General features: G+C 39.0%; 1 protein-coding gene across 3 annotated transcripts; it reads right to left on the reverse strand.

The window, feature by feature from the left end:
- Positions 1-1,064: 1,064 nt before the first annotated feature.
- LOC309384580 (uncharacterized protein) lies at positions 1,065-22,090 on the reverse strand. Of its 3 annotated transcripts, none has more exons than XM_081938281.1 (5): positions 21,963-22,090; positions 19,587-19,742; positions 18,611-18,846; positions 14,828-15,281; positions 1,065-1,764 (listed from the first exon to the last, which is right to left on the reverse strand). In XM_081938281.1, the coding sequence occupies exons 3-5, from the start codon at positions 18,683-18,685 to the stop codon at positions 1,622-1,624; spliced, it is 672 nt and encodes a 223-aa protein (XP_081794407.1). In that variant the 5' UTR covers positions 18,686-18,846; positions 19,587-19,742; positions 21,963-22,090; the 3' UTR covers positions 1,065-1,621. The 3 variants fall into 3 exon arrangements, with proteins under 3 accessions (XP_081794407.1, XP_081794408.1, XP_081794409.1); XM_081938282.1 differs by lacking the exon at positions 21,963-22,090 and adding an exon at positions 20,780-20,890; XM_081938283.1 differs by lacking the exons at positions 19,587-19,742; positions 21,963-22,090 and adding an exon at positions 20,780-20,916.
- Positions 22,091-24,811: the final 2,721 nt, after the last annotated feature.

Raw genomic sequence — 24,811 nt, forward strand, 5'->3', positions numbered from 1 at the left:
ATCTTCAGTGACAACAGTAATTTCTACTTCAATCAATCAATCAAACTTTTATTTATAAACCGCGCCCTTTCCTAAACAGGACTCGGGGCGGTGTACAGTCATTATTAAAAACCATATACATATCAAAATAGATGTGCATAAATATACATATACGTAAACATAGACATAGACGGAGGAGGTAGAAAATATACTGTACCATATTTAATTAAAAATACAAATAAAATTAAAATTCCCTTAAAAATTTCACAATAAGATGTTTGCCAGGAGGTGACTGGGAATCAGTGCAATAAGTATGTCAGAAGATTCCCAGCTGAAGAATTTAGGCCGTACTGCCTGAATCTATCTGTGAAGCATCCATTGCACATGATGATCTGGGGCTTCTGGTATTGGTTGGATACAAATCGTGCAGGGAATCATGAATTCCAAGCAGTATGTTGAAGACCTAGAAAAGACCATGCTTCCTTCAGCTCAGCAACTTGTAGGGAAGGACTTTTACTTCCAGGATGACAATGCTCCTTGTCATCGAGCCATGTCCGTCCAGCAGTGGATGAAGAAGCATGGTGTTCGACTCCTGGATTGGCCAACTCAGAGCCCGGATTTGAACCCAATTGAGAACTTGTGGTCCAAGTTGGTTACGAAATAAGCAAGAAGCATCCAAAGACCAAGCAGGAGTTGATTGAATCCATTATTGCAGCCTGGCACCACATTGTCACCAAAGATCACGTGCAAAGGCTTATACAGTCTATGCCGAAGCGATGCCGCCTGGTGATGAGCAATAAGGGCAGGCCAATTTCATATTAGTAACCATGTTTGGTTACCTAAATGGTCCTTTTCAGGGCCATAAACAATAAAAATGTTAACAAAACACTAGCATGCGGCCTTAGTAATTGCAACACGTATGCCTCTGGGTATGCATCAGTTAATCTGTTTTCATAGTCATTGTAAGCATGCATTGTAAGCATGCAAGAAAATTCACAATCCCCATCCAAACAGCACCAAATTGCAAAAAGCCTATGCTTTTCACTTAAAAACCACAAGTATTTATTTAAATATAACAATATTTGCATAGCCGTTAGCATAAAATATCATAAATCAATAGCCTATCCCAAAAATGTCATAAACCATAAACCGTAAAACGTGCAGGACTTTTTCACACAGCTGTATAAAGAAATCTGCTTTGTTCTTTGCTTCACATTTTCTGTTAAATTGAATACATGGATTCAAACAAAACCACAAGGAGGTCCATACACATTCTAATATTATGATGAGTTCCCATATTTCATTTCTATATATCAGCTACCACAATGGTTCTCAACTTTTCTTCACCATGGATCATAATATTTCTTCAAGCCTTTGCAAAGCTCCTGTGACGACATGTGGACATACCCAGGGAGAACCATTGAGCGCTTGTATTATATGTACCAAGTTTCATGCATTAATATAAGTGCTTTTTCAAAGATATACGGTGAATAGAATAATTATTTGATTTTAAGAGAAACCAGAGTATGAACACCCAGAGAAAAAGCAGAAGAAAGAATAGTGGAATGTAAAAGTTCATGCCAATTTCAATGTAAGGATATTTTTTTTAAAAAACAGCTATAATATACATGGTTATCTTCTTTTAACTTGGAAGATCAGACAGTCTGGAAAGGCTATTACCACCAACTTCAGTTTTCCTGGCTGGTGAGGTCACTTGAGTCATGAGATTAGAGAAAGACTTGCAAAGATGCTCAGCCCTGAGCAGCAACTCTTCAGAGGGGTAGACTGTAAGAACAAAAACAAAAAAAATGTTATGCGGAATCAATATAGGTTTGAACTGATATGGCAAATATTCCACAAGCTTGGCTCATAAAAAGCAAAATATGTTCAGTCCAGTAAAAAGCTGAATACAAGATTGTGATCAAAGTTATTTGATACAAATCTGAAAGCTCCTCAAACATAAAAGAGTACTAGATGCAAGAAGGTAGACATTTCTAAACACTATTGCCTCTTTGGGTACAGTATGTGTGTGTGTCTGTGCATGTGTGTGTATGCTTGTGTGCACATGTTAATTGAGAAAGCAGATAAAACAGTTTACCTACTTCTTCAAAATGTTGTTCATTAGGACCTTTCTAACAGAAGATTTTATTTACTAGGGTCATAAGGACATAGACTAATTTCCCTGTTAAATGCAGACTATAAGATATTTGCTTCAATAGTGGCTGAAAGATTAAAGAGACTTTTAAATGAATTTATATATACAGATCAAAATGGCTTTGTACCTAAGAGGCAGATTAGAGACAACATGAGAATAATTTTGAACACCTTGGAATATTATGAAGCTCACCCAGAAAAACAAATGGTGTTGATCTTTCTGGATGTGCAGAAGGCGTTTGATAATGTGAACTGGCAATTTATGATAATGCAATTACAGACTGTGGATTTTGGGGTGAGATTTATAAATATGATTAAGACAATTTATTATAAGTAATCGGCAAAGGTGATGGTAAATGGAGATATGATAGAGAATATTATGAATATTAATATTATGAAAGGCACAAAACAGGGATGTCCCTTCTTATCCCCACTACTATTGTATTGACATTGGAGGTATTAAATAGAAAGATAAGACAGGATAATGAGAGAAAAGTTATGAAAATTAAAAAAGAATATAAATTACAGGCATTCACAGATGATTTAGTCTTTATTTTAGAAGATCCACGAGAAACAGGACCAAAAATCTTAGAATGAATAGAAGACTATAGTGAAGTGGCAGGGTTGAAAATTAATAAAAACCAAACAAAAATATTAGTGAAAAATGTTACAGAAAAACAGAAAAGGGAGTTAATGGAAAAACTAGCTATTCAAATTACTAAATAAGTAAGATACTTAGGAATTCAGTTAGCAGCAAGATGTATAACGATAAAGGAAGATAATTATTATAAATTGATAAGACAAATTGAAATAGATTAGGAGAGATGGAAGAATTTGCAATTATCCTTAATAGGAAGAATAGCAACAATTAAGATGAACATTTAACCAAGATTGTTGTTTTTATTCCAAACAATCCCGATAAAGTTAGATAAAAAATATTTTGAAAATCTCAACAAAATAATAGTGAAATATATATGGCAAGGGGGAAAAAGCAAGAAATTAATCTAAAAATGTTACAAGATGCAAGAATTAGAGGAGGGTTAGGGTTACCGAATTGAGAATTATATTATCAAGCAGCAATGTTATCATAGAAGAAAGAACTGATTGTATTGAGAAATACAAGGTTATTAACATTGGAGAGACTTGACTTACAATTGGGTTGGCATGTCTTCTTATGGTATGGGAAAAACAAGATACATGGTTATTTTCAAAGACATTATATAAAAAATGCTTTATTATTAGTATGGTTAGAAAGTTAGAGAAAAATACTATTTGAAGATACCAGCTTGGCTTTCGACAATGGAAGCAGTGGTGGGTTCCAGGCATTACGGCCCAGTATAGCCGTACCGGGAGTAGCTGGGAGAAGTGGAGTGGCCATCGTATTAGCACGGTGGCTCGATTGGCCCACCCGCGGGCCCACATTCCATGGCCGTTTAATAATGCGATCGGCCCATTGCACATGCATGCACAACATGTGGCGTCTGCATGACCTCTGCCGGGCAGCTGGGTGTTGCAGGGCAGTGGTGTGTGCATGTGCGCGCAGCACTTGTGCCCGTCTAGGACTCCCGGCCCCGTGTGCAGTGTACCGGCTGTGCCTGGGTCCGGAATCCACTACTGAATGGAAGCAAGTAATACATCCAAATATTATTAATATGGGAAACATTGTTAGATATAAAGATATTTTGACAGAAAAGAGAAAACTTAAAAGGAAATAAGAATTAGAAGAACAAGGGATTGACTTGGTTTGGTATGCACAATTGCAGATACAATCTAGATATGAAAAAGATGCTAAATTATATGGTTTCTACATGGAGATGACAGAATTGAATGAGATACTTACAAGAACAGAAAAGTGAATGAATAAAAAAATTGTATAGCTATTTACTGTGTGTTAAACTAGAAGAACAGGTAAAAGAAACAATGATAGCGTGGCCAAAAAATTTGGATACTCGATAAGCGTTAGATAAATGGCAGCAACTATGGGAATGAAATTATAAATTAACAATGGCAACTGCATGTAAAGAGAATTTGTACAAAATATTTTATAGGTGGCACACGTCACCTGAAAGATTGGCAAAAATGTTTAAAGACAAATTAACCAAATGTTGGAAATGCTGTGAAATGCTGGGGTCGTATTAATCACATGTGGTAGACGTGCACAAAAGCGAAAAAATACTGGGCAAGAATTTGAATGTGGTTGGAGAAGATGACGCAGCAACATATTGACTTAAAACCTGAATTGTTCTTGTTGGGTATGTTACCAGGGAAATATAGTAAAGAAAATGTATATTTGATTATTCATATAATAACTGCGGCTAGAATTTTATTTGCACAAAATTGGAAAGCGGAAGAAATTCCTAAAGATGAAAATGTGATCAAGAAAATATTAGATTGTGCAGAAATGAGTAGATTAACACTAGCAATTAAAGGAAAGGAAGAATCTGATTATTATAATATATAGGGGCCATTTTATCATTGGTTAGAAAATGAATATGGATAAAAACTAGAAAATTAAATAATTTAGGAAATGTTATAATAGGAGATATATTAAGTTGTAATAATAAAATAAGAACAGATGTATATAAAGAATTTGGTGGTAAGCTATAACTATTATGACACAAAACATTTGTACTCAAACAACACACTGATTAATGAATGATGAAAAGTTTGTTTTAAAATAAATAAAAAATAAAAAAACTTTACAAAAAAAAGGATATGTCAGCTATAATTATACAAAATAGGCCTAGACATTCTCTGCACTTTGGCCCAATTACAATTGCCTGGATTTTGAAGGGAGAATTCATCATACAGAAGTGATAATAGAAACAAGTCCAGCTGAACCATCATGCTGCAATTACTGTATTTTTCAGAGTATAAGGCGTACCTTTTCCCCTCAAAACAGAGGCTGAAAATCTGGGTGCATCTTATACACTGAATACAGCATTTTTTGCCTCGCAAAACCCTGCCCCCTTCACCAAAATGGCCGTGCATAGATTTAGGAGGCTTTCAGAGTGCTCCTGGGGGCTGGGGAGGACAGAACTGAGCGAAAAATGTTCTTTTGCTCAACTCTGCCCCTCCCCCTCACTCTATAAGCCTCCTAAAGGCTATTCATGTCCTTTTTTGACAAAAGAATTGGCCCATTTTTGCGAAAAACAGGTCATTTTTTGCTTGTTTCCCCTCCCCACCCCACCCCCAGGACAGTGGTGGGTTCCTGCCGGATCGCACCGGATCGCGCGCGCTCCCTTTCAGCGCTCCACCTGGCTCGCGCGCTCCCTTTCAGCGCTCCACCTGGCTCGCGCGCTCCCTTTCAGCGCTCCACCTGGCTCGCGCGCTCCCTTTCAGCGCTCCACCTGGCTCGCGCGCTCCCTTTCAGCGCTCCACCTGGCTCGCGCGCTCCCTTTCAGCGCTCCACCTGGCTCGCGCGCTCCCTTTCAGCGCTTCACCTGGCTCGCGCGCTCCCTTCCGGCGCTAAAACCGGAAGTACGGTCTTGCCCCGCCCCTGGTGAAGCGACGACGCCTGCCTGCGCTCCACCAGCGCAGGCAGGCGTCGTCGCTTCGCCAGGGGCGGGGCAAGACCGTACTTCCGGTTTTAGCGCCGGAAGGGAGCGCGCGAGCCAGGTGGAGCGCTGAAAGGGAGCGCGCGAGCCAGGTGGAGCGCTGAAAGGGAGCGCGCGAGCCAGGTGGAGCGCTGAAAGGGAGCGCGCGCGATCCGGTGCGATCCGGCAGGAACCCACCACTGCCCCAGGAGCACTCTACAAGCCTCATAAAAGCTATTCACGTCCTTCTTTTGGAAAAAAAACGGGCCCATTTTCATGAAAAATGGGAGGTTAGGGAGGTTTGCAGAGTGCAAAAACATTTTTTTTAAATTTGCCTCTTCAAAATCTTGGTGCGTCTTATACTCCAAAAAGTATGGTAGTTCTTAGCGTTTCAGTAATTTTAAGCATTTAGCAGGTTCCAATCCAGTTACTCTACTTACTCCTGCTTTTCCAGTCTTTTAAACTCTTCAACAATCAGCAATGCATATCTGCTAAGTAGTTGTCATGGGAAGGGCAGGATCCTATTTAATTTTTCTGTTCCTCAGGAGCATGATTTTGGTTTCAGGATCCAGGGTGGTAAAGCGATTAGCCATATGTCTGAGGTGGGGTATGGTGTTTGCTAACTCGGGTGTCGCAATCTGACTGCGATCATCTGGTAGATCATCCCACTCTATTATTGGTGGCAGTGGAAACTGCGCACTCCCATCTAATGCCTCTATGCAGAGTCCATCAACTTTCCTCCCCACCGTGTGCTGGGACCCAGTGCACGTTGATATAGTGAATTCCGTCTGTTTGCTTTCGATGTCAAAGAGATTGAAGAATGCTTACCTTGCTATCAATTTATTGCTTTGCGTGTCTAGGATTACATACACCTTCACAGCTTCTTCTGGGCACGTAGCAGGATAGACTTTGGCTAGGCAGATTTGGTGGCATGTGCGAGGTGATGGAGAGCCACCACATACTGAGGTGCATCTGACACTTACATCTGTGGTAGTTTCTGGGTGCGCTTCAACATCGTGTGGAGTCTCCTTGTGTGGAGGAGGGTCAGCCTTTGGATGACGCGTTATCTCAGAGTTTGGATGTAGGGCACCAGGGTGCCTGCCACTCTTGCAAAGATGACATTGCACCTTGGCTATACATGCTTTGGCTATGTATTCTGCAGAATCACAACATTTATAGCAGAGTTTGTACTCCCCAATTAGAGCTTTCCTTTCCTCCACGGGCTTCTTTCCAAATTCTCTACACTTGTTCAAAGAGTGGGAAGACTTGTGGAATGGACAGAATGGGTCCTTGTTTGTTGTTGGGGCTTTAATTAGAACTGTCCTTGATGGTCGCACATCTGAATTGTTCCTAGCAGAGTTGGAGATTTGTGTTTTGTGTACAGACACAAAGGTTTTTTCCCTTGTGGTCTGCATTGGGCTCTTGATCGCAGCAGCATTATGGGCAGCCCTTTTGGTGATTGTGGAGTAGTCATCCCAATGACCTAGGTTTCAAGGGTCGGTGCATTGCTCTACCTGATCAGCAACGAATTCTTTGAGTGTAGTAAAGGGAGGATCATTGTATTGATTGTTCTTCCTGTAAGTGTCACGCAGATCGGTCCATCGATCATTGAACCGTCTTGATAGTTTTCCGATGATAATGTTCTGTATGCTGTACTCATCAAGGCATGTCAATCCCTTGGTTTTGGGATCTTCTTGAGCAGTCCATAGTTCTGAGAGAAGGGTAGAAAACTCCCATAACTCCTTGGGATCATTTGGACTAATATTGGGGTATTCGACGACCTGTTTCAAGAGTGAGGACTCCATGAGCGTGGACGAGTCAAACCGTCGATCAAGTACCTTCCACGCTTGTTCATAGGCTTTGACTGGATCCTTCAGATAAGTGTGATAGATTCCTGCAACTATTTGCTTAGACTTTGGGCCTAACCAAGCCTTCATATGTACAATCTCATCCTCAGGCTCTATCTACTTGGCACGGATAGCACGTTGGAAGATCTCTCCCCATACCCGATATTCTCGGCCTGGCTTGTCAGAGAACTTCTCTACCCCTCTAGATGCCAAGTTCACCTTCCTCTGGTAAGGTTGCCAATCTGCCCCAGGGTTGTATGCCAGGGGAGACGGTGCGGTGTACCTCACAGCTTTAGGTGGATAAGGACCAGTGGCCTCCTGTTGGTTCGAACAGGCACAGTCTATAGGAGTAGGTATGGTGGCCGAGGATGGCTGCTATTTTTCTTCCAAAAAGTTCTGTGCAACTTCATCTTGCCATGGTGTAGCCAAAGGTTGTATTTGTTGTTGCTCTGCAGGTTGATCATGTTTATAACTCTGTTCGTTCCTATTCAAGTTGCCTTGAAGTATTGGCTGGAATTTTTTTGCCTCAACACTGAGGTTGCTACTTGCGGCTATTTGTATCCCTGCTGGCTGAGGATTGTTTACCATCGCTGGGACTTTGTTGTTATTGCCCTGTGTGTCTGGGTTTGTCAGAGTAGGCTCTCCAATCCTAAGGGAGGGGTCAAGCGATGCAGATTATATGACGTTAGCTATCTCCTTAGCTTGTGGGTTTGGTGATTGTTCCTGTTGCATCACACGTTGGCATCATGCATTGGCCATCTACCTAGGCCTTGACACGTGTGTCCGGGTTTTCTGCTTCTAACTTCCTAGGATCGAAGTTGAGGAAGGCACCAACAGCCTCGGCCTGTAGAACTTTGGCCCATATTAGTCTTTCTTTCGCTTCCCGCTTGCGTTGAAGGTACTCTAGTTGAGCCTGAACTTTGGCACTCTCTGCTTCAGCAGCTGCCATTTCTACCTGAGCTTTGGCTTCTGCAGCTGCTCTCTCTGCTTCCGCAGCTGCTCTCTCTGCCTGAGCTTTGGCTTCTGCAGCTGCTCTCTTTGCTTCCGCAGCTGCTCTCTCTGCCTGAGCTTTGGCTTCCGCAGCTGCCCTCTCTGCCTGAGCTTTGGCTTCTGCAACTGCTCTCTCTGCTTCTTCAGCTGCTCTCTCTGCCTGAGCTTTGGCTTCTGCAGCTGCCTTCTTTGCTTCCATGGTTGCCATCTTTTCCTTCAGCATCTGCTCTTCCCTTGCGGTCTCTAGATCCACCTCGGCCACCTCAGCTTCTATTCGTGCTTCTGCAGCTATAGATATCCGTGACCTTTGGCTGTAACAGGGAGATTGCTGCAAGACGCTGCTGCCTGCTCAAGATCGAGTTGCCTTTGGTCGGAAAGATGAGGACTTTCTGGAGATGTGGGAGGAAGCTGAGTGTGACTGTTGAGATGCTGTGTGTGAACGCTGAGACACCACAGATGCGGCCTTTTCTCCCTGTGTAATGTTGGGACTAGATGAGGATGTCCTCTTAGAAGCATGAGAGGAGGCTGCATGTGACCACTGAGATGGTGCTTGCGAACAACAAGACACTTTGGATCCGGCATTTGTTTCTGGTGTGTCCTTGGTATTAGATGAGGACGTTTTCTTGGAAGCATGAGAGGGAGCTACATATGACTGCTGAGATGCTTCAGACTCAGCCTTCTCGTCCGGGGCGGTCTCCCTCTTCAGATTGGTTTGTATAAGGCCTTTGCTGCGTCGAAACTGCTTTTTATGTTCTTTGTTTAACATCTGAATGTGCAGCATTTCCTTCTGGAGTTCTTCATCATCATTTAGTTGTAGCTGGATGTCATTGAGGCAGTCTCCATAAAATATCCATAGTGCGTAGATTTCGTTCATGTCCTCGTTCCATGAACGGAGGCATTTGGGGGGTAGATCATCTTCGAGTTCATCGCAGAGATGCTGCAACTGCTTCCAGCGACTCTCATGCTTTTGATAAACCCATTCCTCCAAGAGGTAATCTGCGTAGACTTTCTATGCTGTCTTAGGTCGTAGGCTATCTGATGTGTTTCTGCCTTTTCTGATAGTTGGACATCCAATTCTGAGTTTTGGATGACCAATTCTGAGTCTATGGTGGGTTCAGGCATGGGGTTCGGCATGTCTGACCTTTCTGCCATGGCTAGAAAGATTCTATGACTAGGATTAGCTCAGAAAATTTCTTGAATGTGTTATGAATTCTTTGAGATCTATTCCCTTTTTGGTCACTAGGGTGCGTTGCAAGACTTTGTAGCTGTAGGTGCAGTTCACTTGACGGCCACTAGGGTGCATTGCAAGACTTTGAAGATGCAGGTGCAGTTCACTAATCGACCACTAGGGTGCGTTGCAAGACTTTGGAGATGCAGGTGCAGTTCACTTGTCCACCACTAGGGTGTATTGCAAGTGTTGGCTTGAACTACTTGGTTGCGGTTTGTAGAGGAGCCGCTAGAGGGCGCTGCTTGTGACTACTGTTGGGAGTGATTGGTAATGGCGTTCTCCCAGACGAGGTGACCATCTAAGCTGACTTTCCAGTTTGGAATTCCTAAGGGACTTTCACCCAAACTTGGAATTCGTTTTGGACCTGGCTAGCTTGGTTCTTTCTGTAGGAGTTGTGCCCTTTCTCAGTAATTCACAAACAATAACACATTTATTTCTTCGGCTGGACTGCCTCTGCTTTATGGCTCTTTTGGCTGCCTGCAGGTCTGCACACACTAAGTAAATTGGCCTCTTTATTGCCTCACGTTGCCAGGACAACTCATCACTAAAGTTCAAAGGAGTTGGGAGGTCGTTGCTACTGACTTCTTTCTTACACAAATTTCGTTTCCATGGAGACCTTTCCATGGGGCTTTTATTACCATCAAGGTTTCTCTTTCTTTGTTAGGTTGGGAAAGAAAGGGGGGTTGCTTTATTATGCAATTCCTGGGTTCCTTTTTAACACACTTTCTTAATCACAATAAAGTCCTTCATCTCAGGAAAGACAATCAGCCTTCCTTGCTGAAACGGGATGTTTCTCTCTGCTCCAAGAGAGGGGTGGGGAAATCCCGGCAGCTGTTCTCAGTTAAAATGCAAACGGAGTTTGGGATTCCACTTCAACGTCTTATTTATTCAGGAGCTACTGGATGAGGGTAAAATCATTCATCATCTTTTTACTGTTCTGCCTCGAGCATTGTAGGCTTGCTCGGGGCATGCAGTTAATTCCCCGCTTAGGAATCTCTCTCAGATCAAGTTTATTATCAGGCATTCTTAATAGCAAAACTTACAGTTCAGTGTTAAGATACTTCTGACTTTCCATGATCTGTCCCATCACGTAGTGTAAAAAGATGATGATTTTATCACCATGCTGGCGGAGATACAGATGCTACTACTCCGGTTCACAAAGGCAACAAACTGCCCGGCGATAAACTTTGCATGTGGGCAAGATGCCCCTGTGGCCAATCATAAACAGAGATGTGATCACATGTCATTGAACTACATTTCCCATACGGCAGTCTCTGCCTACATTTCCCTTGAGGTAGTTTCTTTCTTTTTTTTATAAAAGTTTTTTTAAATTTTTAATTTTCAAAACAAACACAACACATAAAATCTTCCTTCTTTACATACTGTAGAAAGTGTATCAGTTGGTTACAAAAGACTTTTGTGCATCTCTTCCACAGTCATCATGCATAATTCGTATTAACTCAAGTATTTTAACTCAGATATTTATACATGTTACCGGCATCATACCTCCATTTTCATTTGACTATAATTGTTTAAACGTCCTTCATTATAAAATATACCAAGATTTAATACATAACCACATACTGGCATTTCATTTACTATTTCTAAAATCCTCCATTGACACTAAATCCTTATGTCCTATTCTAGCTAAACATCCATAATATTTAATAATAAAGTTTTTTAATCCTTCTTCCCAAATCACTGTTTACAATTTACATCCCACTTCCTTATGTTGTACCCATACATATATATACGTTATTATCATTATCCCTCCTTTATTTGACTATATTCTGCATCATATCATTTCCCCCCTAATAATCAAGACTTAACTGAATCTAACTTAATTCTTTTTTATTATTATTAACCTTTATGTATAATCCAAAAGGGTTTCTAATCTTTCTTTCATGGATACCATTCAATATTCATATCGAGTTATTACTTATTATAATGCTACACATTGTATACATTATTATCATTATCAATTATTTATTTAACTATATCTATTGTCTCTAAATTTCACTAAGTGTAGCTAGTTTTAAATTATACTCTTCCATCTATCAACCTGTATCTTTCCAATAGCAAAACAGTCTCATATCTTCTGCCATTTGTGGTGTCAGTCCTCTAATCATCTCCTTAATCAACTTTGTATGGACTCCCCTTAGCAATTCTTTGCTTATAAAATCTCTCATGTAATTTCGATGCCCTTCTTCTGTTTCCTTAATCAGCTTATCTTTGATTGTCAGTAGTGTTATCAATGATATTGCTAATAAAATTTCTCTCTTTAAATCCATAAATTCTTTTGTTTTCTCTTCTTCTATATCTTGCCATCTGGGGTAGATTTCCCCTCCATTTAATTCCTCTTTCAGTATTCCAGTCTTTCCCTTTTCAGAGACAAACCAATCACCCTAAATATCAGCAATTTTATTTTCTTTATATTCGTTTTCCTCTTTGATTTTTAGGATTTTAACAGCCATTTTTTCCATTTGATTAGCATCTTCAACTTCTTCATCATATTTTTGCTGTTAAATGCACTAAATCTTCCAACTTCTTCTCTATCCTCTCACGTGTATCTGATAATTTCTGTATTTCTGAGAGTAATTGTAATTCTGTATTTCTTTAAGCAGACTTAAAACTTCTTTCTGCTGTTGAAATTGTGCCATTATCTCCAACTAACAAACACTGCTGCTCTAGCTTAGAAGGTTTTAACAGGATTAAGCATCACAATAACATTTCACCTTTCTCTGGCTAAAAATATACTTCAAAGGAACATCTGTGTGCTTTTCTTTTTATCACTCTCTGAGGTGCCAAGCCAGGATAATCAGTGAAAAAAGTGTTTCGTTTCCAATACACAAACCTCCAGCCTTCGATTAGCAGTGTTACAATGTTACAATTTCTTTTTGTATCTTTTTTTGTATTTCAAGTTAAAAGAAAGTCCGATTCTTAAATGAGTTAGAAAAAACCCACAGTAATGAAAGAGGAGAATTTTAGTCCATAGATTACAGAGAATAGTAAAAGAAAAAAATATAGAAGGAAACTTAATCCATTCATTTTAAAAGACTTGCATAAATTCCATCCGTGAAGATAACATTTAAAAAATAAGATAGCCCACTGTCCAAAACCAGCCCAAATTTAATTCCTCCGCTTATTTCTTCTGTTCTCCAATTTAAATTAATTTTAAGGTTTTTTTTATAGGCAGTCACTTTTAAAACAGTAAAAATTCCTCATCAGCTGGAAACACTTTCTCTTTTCATATCCTTCCATTTTGGAGCTGCCCCTACTTCATCAGCCAAATGGCTGGATTTTTTGTCACCAGCTTGAAGGAGTTCTCTTGGATCGATCAGGGACTTTGTGATGTCCCTGAGATCAGCAAGATGTATTCTTCCTGTTCACCATCTCTGCGGGACGGTTTAGGTCCGTTTGGACCATCCAGTAGCAAAAGTGTCGACTGCGATCTCAGAGCATTGAGATCGCATGTCGTGTTGTCATGACTTTGGCTCCTCCTCTCCCCCCCCGAGGTAGTTTCTTAAAGAGACAGTTCTTAATTCCTACACTAGCTATATACTGCTGGGGCAGCACATTTTCTAATTAAACTTCTGCAAATTCAAGGTATCCATAGCCTTTTTATAGAACCTCTTGGACTATTTTGCATCCATGAAAATCCAAATCCAGAGAATGAATTTGCTTTGGGTCTATAGCAAGAGATATGCAAAGTTTCCATTCCTTTTTATGCAGCCCTTCCATAAGTTCATGCCATCAGGTTTCACTGGGAAAAGACTAAAATAGGCATATGAAGCTTCTGGTAATTCTAACTTTGACCATTTCAAGGAATCTCATTGCATTACCTCCATGCCCACTATTGGTGGGTTAAAATACATTTACAAAGGGATGGTCCACAGATGTGCTGCAGCTGCCCAAAAACCAATGCAGTCCTAGGCTGCATCAACAAAGGGATAGTATCAAGATCACACGAAGTTTTAGAACCACTTTATACTGCACTGGTAAGACCACACTTGGTATATTGTCAAGATTTGGCCACCATGATACAAAAATGATATTGAGATTCTAGTTAGAAAGAGTTCAGCAGAGAGCAATGGAGATGATTAAGCTAAATTGTACTATGAATGGTTGTGGGAACTGAGAATGTCTAGTCTAGTCTAATGAAGAGAAGAACTAGGGATGACATAATAGTAGTCTTCCAATATTTGAGGAGCTGTCAGAGAGAGGAGCAAGTCAACATATTCTTCAAAGCATTTGAGGGCAGGACAAGAAGTAACGGATGGAAGTTTATCAAGGAGAGATCCAATATAAAGAAGAAATTTCTTGACAGTGACAACAATTAATCAATGGAATGGCTTACATTCAGAAATTGTGGGTGCTCCATCACTGGAGATTTCAAGAGGAGAGTAGACAGCTCTTGGTCTGGAATGGTATAGGGTCACCTGCTTGAGCAGGGTGCTGGACTAGAAGACCTCTAAGGACCATTCCCACTTTATTATTCTGTATTCTATTCTGTTTTCTGTATATATATTCAGGTAAAGGTTTCCCTGTTCAATCATTTTTGACTCTAGGGGATGGTGCTCATCTCTGTTTCTTAGCCAAGATAATCAACATTATCTGAATAAAATTCCATGGTCATGTGGCCAGTGTGACTATAAGCTGAGGTGCATAGAATGCTGATACCTTCCCACTAAAGGGCTACCTATTTATCTACTCGCATTTGCATGCTTTCAAACTGCTAGGTGAGCAGGAGCTACGGCAAGGAACAGGAGGTCACCCCATCATGCAACAGAAACTGTACTGTCAGCTTTCTAGCTGACAAGCTCAGTGTGTTTAACCATTGAGCCACTGCGCCTCCATTTTGTATATTTAGGATACTTTTATTGACAATATGCCTTAGAAGATACAATTGTGTTGCAAAGTAATTCCCTAATCTAACAATGTGGGGACTTGGATGTGACCATACAAGAAAAAGTATACCCTTTTCTTCATTATTACTTCCTGAATCATGGAACTCATTAGCACCAGCACTGAAAATTAGTAACCCTCATGTCAAATCTCAGCAAGACTGGGATTGTTTTTTGTTTTTGTTTTACCTGGCTGCACTTGGAGACTTAGTTTTTTCTTCAGTTCTATTATCAATTGTTGCAGCTCCTCCTTTTCCTCCAGCCACTTCTCACTAGGGTGTTGCTCTGATGCCATAGAACAGGGGGAACTTCTGAACTTTATCCCCTTGCGGAAGTGGTCCCTGTTAGTTTCAGGTTTTATATTTTGAGAGCTGTTTGTTAAAGGTACAATTCCCTTCCTAGGGGTTTCATTAGGTGTAACTTCAGGACAGGTGTTTTGGAAGAAATCAGACTTTGATACGACCTCTGATGATCCTGTATTCCTGGTGAGGAAATAAGCCTGTGGCTCTCCCAGCCATTTTCTTTCAGCACAAAATGAGTGCAAATTTGAACAACCCACATGATTGAGCTCTAATGATGGGTAGCCAGTTCCATTCTGAATATTCCTTGTCTTCAAGATTTTTTGGTGACTTGTAGTGATATTCTAAAGACATGACAAATGAATAAAATGTTAAATTAGAATTAAAATGTTGCTTAAAACTTCATGTATATAGATATGTAAATATACATATTCAAACAAGGATTCAGCTAAAGAAATAATATGGTTGCTGATTACTACTGGATCGTTGGTCTCTGTTTCTAATTTCTATGAAAATTTGGACAATTTTGAAGATTGGAAATAGTCAACCTATGAAAGGTTTCAGTCATTTATGCCCAATGCTCTGCACAGAACACTGTCAAGCATGGTACCTACCTGCTAGTAATAGCCAAAATATCAGAAAACACTTAGGAACTAGGAGTGGTTATTGATCCAATTATATGATCAAGTATTGACACACATTAATGAATATTATTAAAACATTTTAATGGAAGAAAATGATGATTACATGTAGTATATCAATGATTATTTTGGGTTTCAGAGGCATATGACTCTTTTGCAGTCATCTTTTTCCATATCAGGCTTCAGAAAGAATTTTCAGGGTTTAAATAAATCAAGAGCCTGGTAGCACCTTTTCAAACGAACACATTTTATTAAGAAACATATGCTTTCATGAACTGCAGCTTACTTTATCAGGTGCTACAAGAATTAAAACCAAATGAAAAGCTCAAGCTTTCACAGAACACTAAGGAAGAAAAAGGGTTCTCCAGGCAACTATTTTACTTTATGGATAATTACCATACTATAATATTAAAATATGATTGAATGCTGGCTTTGAGCAAAACAGCTCCCATGCAATATGTTCAAATTTGCCTTTCTTCCTGCCACCTTCCCCCCATTCCAGAAGTCTACAAGAAGCAGCTTATCAAAAGATTATGTATGTTTGCAATGTTCTCAGCTGCACAATCATTTAAACAAATAAATAAGGCAGGTCCTTCTACATTTAACTGTAGCCAAATTATTTGTGATTGGATTCAACAAATTAATTTGTGCATGTTAATGCAAAAGTTTTTATTAGAAGAAAAATCAGATTCTGGGATGTGGAAAATATAAAGATTTTGCATCCTCTTGTCCAAATTTTTATGAGAATACTCTTGCAGAACATTTAAAAAAAGAGAAAGGGATAGAAAAACTACCAATAAACCACAACATATTTATTTAATGGAGGATCTACTTGATCTCAGAACTACAGTATTTTACATGGCAAATCCAATTCAAAAGTATTATTTCATTGCTTGATTATTCATAGTTGACACTTTTTAAATGTGTCAGTATGATTGACATTATGAATTGTCAGTTTGCTGACATGTTGATGTTAAAATCATTTCACATTTCTTTATAATATTTTATCTTTAAATAAGCTTATGATTTAAATTAGTTTAGCAATCATAATTGGTACCAGATAAGGGTGTACTTCCCCTCCTCTACAGTAGATGTCTGAAACCTACTTAGTCACTTTAGCCCTTTTTGTGGTTTGTGCCAACGTCTCCTCAGCAGCCTATTTTTGAAATTTCCTTTGATGTGATGTGCCCCTGGCAGGGAGGTGTTTCTGAATGCAAAGAGGAGGTTTCAAAACCTTCCTTTGGTTCAGCAAATTACTTGCTATTTCTTGCATGCTGTTCTGAACTTCACCTTATTTCATTGCCTACTTTTGCTCCTTAGGCTTGCCATTTTTGCATGTCTTTTTACCATAAGGTAAATTCCATTTATGGGATAATTTGTGAGACAAGTCACCTATTATATTTATTTTGACTGGATGTGTGATTGTGGACCATAGCAACTGATGGGACTTTTGTGTGTGTGTTGTTTTTTTACCCTGAAAAAATGATTGTGCATAATTTTCTGTTTTGTTACTTTGACTCTGTCTTGCTTTAAAAAGGAAAAAAGGGGAAAAGGAAGTCCAGGTCCATCATATGCAATTTTTCATTTTCTGTATTATTTGTTTAAATGACATAGGATTTAGTTTTTTGCATTCTTTTAAAATGGATAATGAAGAAATGAAAAAAAATAATTGTTGTATACAGATATTCCAATCTTAATAAACAATCTTGCTATGCTGTTGTAAAAGGAGGTAATGTAGATGATGGCATTTAAGTATTGAAGAAAGCAATTTATATTTAATTTAGAATATAGAAAATGATGGCTGGCTTTTGCAGTATACTATACTCTAATTGTCTATAATTCATGTTGCAATTGGGAAACCAAGAGATTTAAATAAATAAATAAATAAATAAATAAATAAATAAATAAATAAATAAATAAATAAATAAATAAATAAATAAATAAATAAATAAATAAATAAATAATACAAATAAAATATAAATGAAAAATTATATTAAACATTCAAAACCACTATTTTAAAAGAACCCATAAGCAGTAGCTTTCTTCTTTAATAAAATGAATATGTCATCCCAATCTGGCAAATTAACACAAGAGTTCATTCAACACATTATCCCAAATTGGATGAGAAGTGAGATTTACAAATGATACTATTTAAAAATGTCTTTGCACAGGGCAAGAAGACTGTCACTTAGCCAATGGTATAAGGATGACAGGCAAACATCCTTTCTGGTGATCTAGAGCTGGTCCCTCAGTCAAATTCCCACCAAGGCAGCATCTAGGCCTTTCAGAGAGCACTGTGTGGGAGCAATATATATTTACTGTATTCTCTCTCTACCTGGAGTTTCTGTATTTTTAATTTTAATTTGTTTCCTTTTTTTAATGTTGACTTTTCTACTTTTTAAATGCTGGGTTTGTGTGCATATTATTTTTTATTTGATTGTTGTATGCCTAGAATCACTTTTCTTGATATGGGGGGGGGGGGCTATGTGAAATGTGATAGATAGATAGATAGATAGATAGATAGATAGATAGATAGATAGATGATAGATAGATAGATAGATAGATAGATAGATGATAGATAGATAGATGATAGATAGATAGATAGATAGATAGATAGATAGATAGATAGATAGATAGATAGATAGATAGATAGATAGATAATCCTTCTGCAAAAGAAACACACACGGAAAACTAATATATATTAAGGATAAGATAAACTAAAATCTCTTTCCTCCTCCCAAAAGCTATCTTCCTGTAATGAGGGGTAGATTTCTTTATTCATTGGAAGGTGTGGGACTATCCTGATTTCCATGCCCCTAGGTAGAGTTTCAACAGCAGGGCTGCCATCTGAGAAAGATTTAGCCTTTGGCGAGCAGCCACATTCTTCCTCACATATTAGTACCTGAGAATGACATGTAGCTCAAGAATTGAAAGCATGTGTCTTTTACAACTTGCCAGTCTGTATTAGAAGAGCATACTCAGTGAGTTCCAAATGTACTATTGCATTGAATATGACTGACAGTTATTCATACCTGAATGTCCACTCTCATTTTCTGGACTTGCATCTTGAGATTCTCATGCCTTGCTATTAAGTCATGACAATTCATTTCTAGGATACAGTTCCTGTCCCTCGTTTGCTGAAGCTGAGATTCTCCTGGCTTGTTTTTAGTTCATGCCACTTTGTTTCCAGTACAGAGTTTTTGGCTTCTTGGGCAGAGTGAAGGAGTTGTATTTTGTTTTTCCATTTGTTGATCTGTTCCAGAGGTACCTACAACAAGATGCAAAAAATGATATCGTGGCATTTCTAAATTCAAGAAGTATAGGATAAATATTCCAAAGGAATATGATTATACAAGTCTTTTAAAGTAAAATAAATATAGCCTCCAACCCTGGGACTTCCTAATGGTCTCCCATTCAAACACTAACCAAGTTTCATCCTGCTCAACCTTTCAGGTTCACGTAAATTAAACTGTATGCTGCCATCTAGCTAGGCACATAGTATGAACTTTTCACTTATTCCTAGTCTGATTTCTGTTCTTCAGCTGTCTATTAATCCAAAGCGAACCTTTCTCCTTCTTCTAACTCTAATTCTTCTAATTAATCTACAATTCTTTTGGCTTTTTCATTCTTCATTGCAAGATTTTAAGGCTGATAATCTGTTCCCAATAGTATATTTCTTTGGGATTTTTTTCTGTAACCCAATTATTCTTTGAGACTTCCTATTCTGTTCGGCAATATTTGCGTTTGTAAATATGTATTTGTTATATTTCTTATCTTTTCTCCAAGAACTCTAAGTGACTTAGATGGAAGGGATGGGGAAAAGATATCTCCAGGCTCCAACACTTGTTCACTATTAATCATTATCTTGTGGCACTTCAATAAACAGAATTACACCAAAAAACTTTTCCTACAGGTGTTGCACTCAAAGACAAATTCATTGAATCCTAGTGTCAGAAGAGGCCATTTAGGATCTTGAGTGTAGTCCCCTATTCAGTCCAGGAACCCCACCTTAAAACATTCCTGATAGGCTGTTAACTAGATTTTGTTTGAATACATCTAGGGAAGAGTAATCTGCCACCTCTCTGCGTCTCTTCATTCCAGTAGATTTTCAATCTTCACCACATTGTCCATTTGTGTTGCAATGACTTCCACAGTTGCAGCAATCTATGTTTAAACAGTTGTTATTGATTTGTTATTTGAAAGCTTGAGCTGCTATCTTTGCTTGCTTGTGAGGCTTTTATTGTTTTATGCTGTTAGTTGCCCTGAAATTGGATGATGTATCATACAATTATTTTTAAAATACATACAGTAGGTTGATGAATAAAATAAATATACTGTATGTGAGCTTTTGCACTTGTGTTTTGTGAATATATGGACATTCGTGAACATGGAAACTTTTATATATCAAGTGAAATACATGACTCCGTAAGATATAAGATTTTGTTATGAATTTGCTGGTGTTTGCATGACTGTATGAATGTATAGCAATTCACAACACTTGCATGCTGCACTTATATGGTTATACTGGGGCAGGAAATAAGAAGTATGCATAAGCATGCATTTTCTGATGTATTTGTTGCTCTCTCTAAATTGACTGAAGCTCTCCTAATAGGATGATATTTCAAGAGCCATTTAATAAGATCCTATTAAATAATAATTTAATAATATCAGTTAATTTCATTGTAATGTTTTAATAGTCTTTGGGTGTTATGTGAATTTCGTTGTATGTGTATACACAGTATACACATACAGACAATTAAGTATTCTATTCTAGTCTAAAAGAAATTAGGGCAAGCAGACATGTTGTAATCCATAAACTAATAACTCTTAAACAATAGCAACAAAATGTAAATTAGAACAATTTATGTTACACATTGCATAATTGTATAAATAATTTACTCCCAGTATTGATAAATACTATCAGGAAAGCTTAGTGATCAATTATATGAGCTTCTTAACTATAAACCTCCATAAACTTCTTTCTACTGCATGGCACACTCTTTTCCAAAAAATGTTCATTCAGCATATTTAAGTTCCTTTAAGATGTTTAGGTCAGGGAGTATGGAAGACTGCATTGCTATTGTGCCTAGGAAAGATCACATATCAAAAATGAAAAACTGCATTATGCCATTTCAAACATATACTTTTCTTTTACTGGCACCAGCCTTAATACATACATTTTTCTTAAATGAAAGCCTTACCTCTATGCTAAGAAGCTATTGAAAATCTCCAGAACTGGGAAGGGAATCAAATCAATCTGTCCTTGTTATATTAGGGCATCCCAAGAAAAGCTCTGTTTCAAAATAGTACATCATAATAATACCCTATTTAATCCTAGCCGTTAGGCCCTCCTCACTACCATAAAAACCTCAAATACATTAATTTATAATAACTGTTCTGAATAATTGAAGAGGTCCTTTGATCTGGCTCTCTAAAGGTTATTTCCAGCAAATTCACCTTCTGCTTTTCTAGAATGTGAGAACAAGCAGTTACTGGTTGCTGAGAAACAGTGCTACTATGGTGACAGAAAGCAAGAGGTGCATTAATATCTTTTTAAAAAAATTACAGAGTTTGGTTCATTACAATCTTTTTTTTTTAAAAGCTGGATGAAGTTTATTTTTAAAGCTCTCAAGATTATGTATTACAAGAGCTCAGCAAGGAATTTTCTATTATTATTACAAAACTGAATATTTCATATTGACTCCTGCCTTGGGCAGAGGTTGGACTAGAAGACCTCTAAAGTCCCTTCCAACTCTATGATTCTATTTCTATCAGATATGGCTTAAAATGCAGAAGCATTCCTACTGAGTTATATGTAGCCATTAAATGTTTCCTTTTCCACAATAATTAAAAACCTGCCAACCCTGATAGCCAACATTTACATAGCACTCAGTGGTGGGTTCCGGATCCCATTGCAACCAGTACAGTTGCAACGGGGCCAATTGTCATCCACATGAATGCGCGCAGCGCACGCAAGCATCTTACCGTCCAGCAATGCCTCTGTGAGCCTCCATGACGCTCCAGCTGCTCAGTGGAGCATCGTGCAGGCGCTGTACGTGCCGTGCATGTGTGCAGAAGCACTAAAGAGTTTAAAGACATGTAAGGAGTGCGGGTGGACCCTCTGGAACACCGTATCTGAACGGTACCAAGTGCTCCAGGCAGGCTCCGGTACTCCTGTACTGGGGCATACCGCCTGCAACTCACCACTGATAGCACTTTATCAGAATAATGGGCTTATTCCCAGGTGATTCCATCTCCCCCCAAGTGTCTCCAATTCTCAGTGGAAGATAGCATGTCCAGAGCAACCTATTATTCTTTTCAAGGCAAAAATTAGAGGATATATGCAACATTATGCAAATGGTTTCAACTACAGATGTGCAATACCTGCTTTCTTCACTCTCCTCTCTCCAAACCTCTGTAAATATATTCAGGAGTTACCATAGCTCAGTGGAAAAGGCCTGGAATGAGGATGCTTGGCTTGGCTGGTGGGAAACAATCCATGATGTTTGTGTGTATTCTTTCATTCTTCCACATATAGGACAACATACAGGTTTTCAGTTTTTGAAAGAAATATTTTACAGTATTTTAATTCATCCCAACCTGGATTAAGTCAAAGCGTTTAAAGTCAAAATATAAAATACTGACATTTATAGAATATTACATACATATAAAGTAATGGCATCAGTAAACAACTGATAAACACCATCCCATAAATATTTATGAAGATTTTCAATCATCCAGGTCATGGTTTTCCAAAAGGTGCTTTCCAAAAAGGCAACTGGACTTTCTAGGGTTTTTTTTTCCCTTGAAAAAACCCCTATTTTGCTTCTCATCCAAGAAGCTTCTTCAGTTCAGTTTTTCAGCAGAACTGAATAAGCTTCTTGAATGAGAAGCAAAACATCTTCTCGGGGGCAGGGACCAAGAAAGTCCAGTTGTCTCTTGGAAAAGCACCTTTGAGACAACCATCTCATAAATCAAATAATCTAAGAGCCCCACAAACTACTTTAACATTACATTGAGAAGGAGAAACTGAATGGCAGAGATGAGAAAGAATATAACAGCTGAAAATGGTAAAGAATGTTCAGTTTTACAGATTTTTGCAACAAAATTAACTCTGTAGATTTCAATGTTGTTCTGTCCGTTACTTTGAAGTGTTTATACTCCAGCTTTTGGAGTAGCAGGTACATTCTAATCATATGGTATCCTGACATTTTGCCCAGCAACTGTGCCTGGCATCTTCAGAGAAAAAGCTTTGTAATCTGGTTAGAACAACTTGAAAAAAATGGAAGAGCTGAAAACATAATGGGCACAAAAATCAGTTTAAAAACAGACAAGCGCTAGCAATCATGTCAAATCATCATGCACAACTCCAAACAGATGCTATTGAGATTTATAAACTAACGAAGAGTGCAGTCTGAACATTAACAAATATTTTATTTTCAATTTGCTAAAGTAATGCTAAAATAAAACAGCCATTAACAAACACCATATAGCAATCTTACTTGAGTCATTCAGCAGTCACTGAAAAATAATAAACATCAGCAAGATTCAAAGACAGAAACCAAAAAATTAGGTGGATTCACCAAATTCACCTGGATGAAGAACCAATCAGAAACACTTTCTGGAATTCCAATGTCACAGTCTAATTAGAAATTAATTCAGTTACAAACACAAGAAGTCCATTCCGGCTCAGTTGCCTGTGAGCTGCCAAGTAATACACTACAGAGCAGATCACTTTCACTGCTCTAGGTCCCAGCCACGGTTGCTGACAAAACAACATGATAGCAAATAATTAAAATATGATCTATTAGCCTTGAAGCTCATCGCCACCGGATTGATGCTGGCTAGGAAAGTTTTCATTGATACATTGTTTGTACTGTTATAATTATCTCCAACCGCAGAATGTTTCTATAGTCACTGCATTACAGCACATTAAGACATTTCATGTATAAGAAATAGCTAATTATTGTTGTTGTTGTTAATTGCGAAGTCGTGTCCGACACATCGTGACCCCATGGACCTTCCTCCAAGCCTTCCTGTCCTCTACCATCCTCTGGAGTCCATTTAAGCTCACACCTACTGCTTTGGTGACTCCATCCAGCCACTTCATTCTCTGTCATCCTCTTCTTCTTTTGCACTCAATCTTTCCCAGCATTAGGCTCTTCTCCAGTGAGTCCTTCCTTCTCATTAGGTGGCCAAAGTATTTGAGTTTCATCTTCAGGATCTGGCCTTCTGAAGAGCAGTCAGAGTTGATCTCCCTAGGACTGACCGCTTTGATCGTCTTGCAGTCCAAGGGACTGGCAGAAGTCTTCTTCAGCACCATAGTTCAAAGGCCTCAATTCTTTGGCGCTCAGCCTTTCTTATGGTTTTTTCACAGCCATACATTGCCACTGGGAAAACCATAGCCTTGACTATATGCACTTTTGTTGTCAGGGTGATGTCTAATTACTAGTTAATTACTGTTATGGAAAAAATCCCAAAGCCCTAGTATCTTAGTATTTTTATTAGGTCTAAATGAAGCATTACAGAACAGAGGCTGGAAAAGTCAGACTGGAAAAGTCTGCAGTCTTCATTTGGAATGCTGGAGAGGTACAGGCTGGATTGGAGGTGAAATTGATTTTAGATAGCATTGCAGATGGAATAGCAGGGTAGTCTGCCCATAGCAGGGTAGTTTTGAAGTTAACACTTCTAGCACACCTTAACTTTATAAGCCTTTTTCAGCCTAGAACAGTGATGGCGAACCTATGGCACGTGTGCCACGCGAGGCTCTGCCCTGTCAGCTGGCCAGCTGAGTTCACCCTTTTTTAAAACCATTTTTCACCCTCCCCAGGCTCCAAAGCCTTTATAGGAGCCTGGGGAGGGTGAAAAGAGCCCCCCCCCCACCGGAGGTCCTCCGGAAGCTTCATGAGCTTCCCTGAAGCCCCCAGAGCACAAAAACCTGGCCCTATGGGCAAACCGGAAGTTTGGGAATGGACTTCCGGTTTGCTCGGAGGGTCGTTTTGACTGCCCCAGAGCCTTCAGGGAAGCATCCTGAAGGTCCCTCAAGCCTTTGGAGCACTCAAAACGATCCTCCGAGCAAACCGGAAGTCACTTCCAGTTTGCTCGGAGGTTTATTTTGACTGCTCCGGAGGCTTCAGGGAAAGTCCTGAAGGTCCCTCAAGCCTCCAGGTGGGGAGGCTGTTTTCGCCCTCCCTAGGCTCCTATAAAGCCTCTGGACCCTGGGGAGGGCAAAA

This window comes from Natrix helvetica (assembly GCF_964273705.1).
Source record: "Natrix helvetica genome assembly, chromosome: 1".
Classification (NCBI taxonomy): Eukaryota; Metazoa; Chordata; class Lepidosauria; order Squamata; family Natricidae; genus Natrix; species Natrix helvetica.

Bases quoted from the DNA above. Each gene is read 5' to 3' on its own strand.
- LOC309384580 (XM_081938281.1), bottom strand. From the start codon at position 18,685: ATGAATTGTCATGACTTAATAGCAAGGCATGAGAATCTCAAGATGCAA. The intron at 15,282-18,610 runs GTATGAATAACT...TCATGTCTTTAG, and splicing joins AAATGAGAGTGGACATTCAG to AATATCACTACAAGTCACCA. The intron at 1,765-14,827 runs GTAAAACAAAAA...TTGTTCTTACAG, and splicing joins AAGTCTCCAAGTGCAGCCAG to TCTACCCCTCTGAAGAGTTG.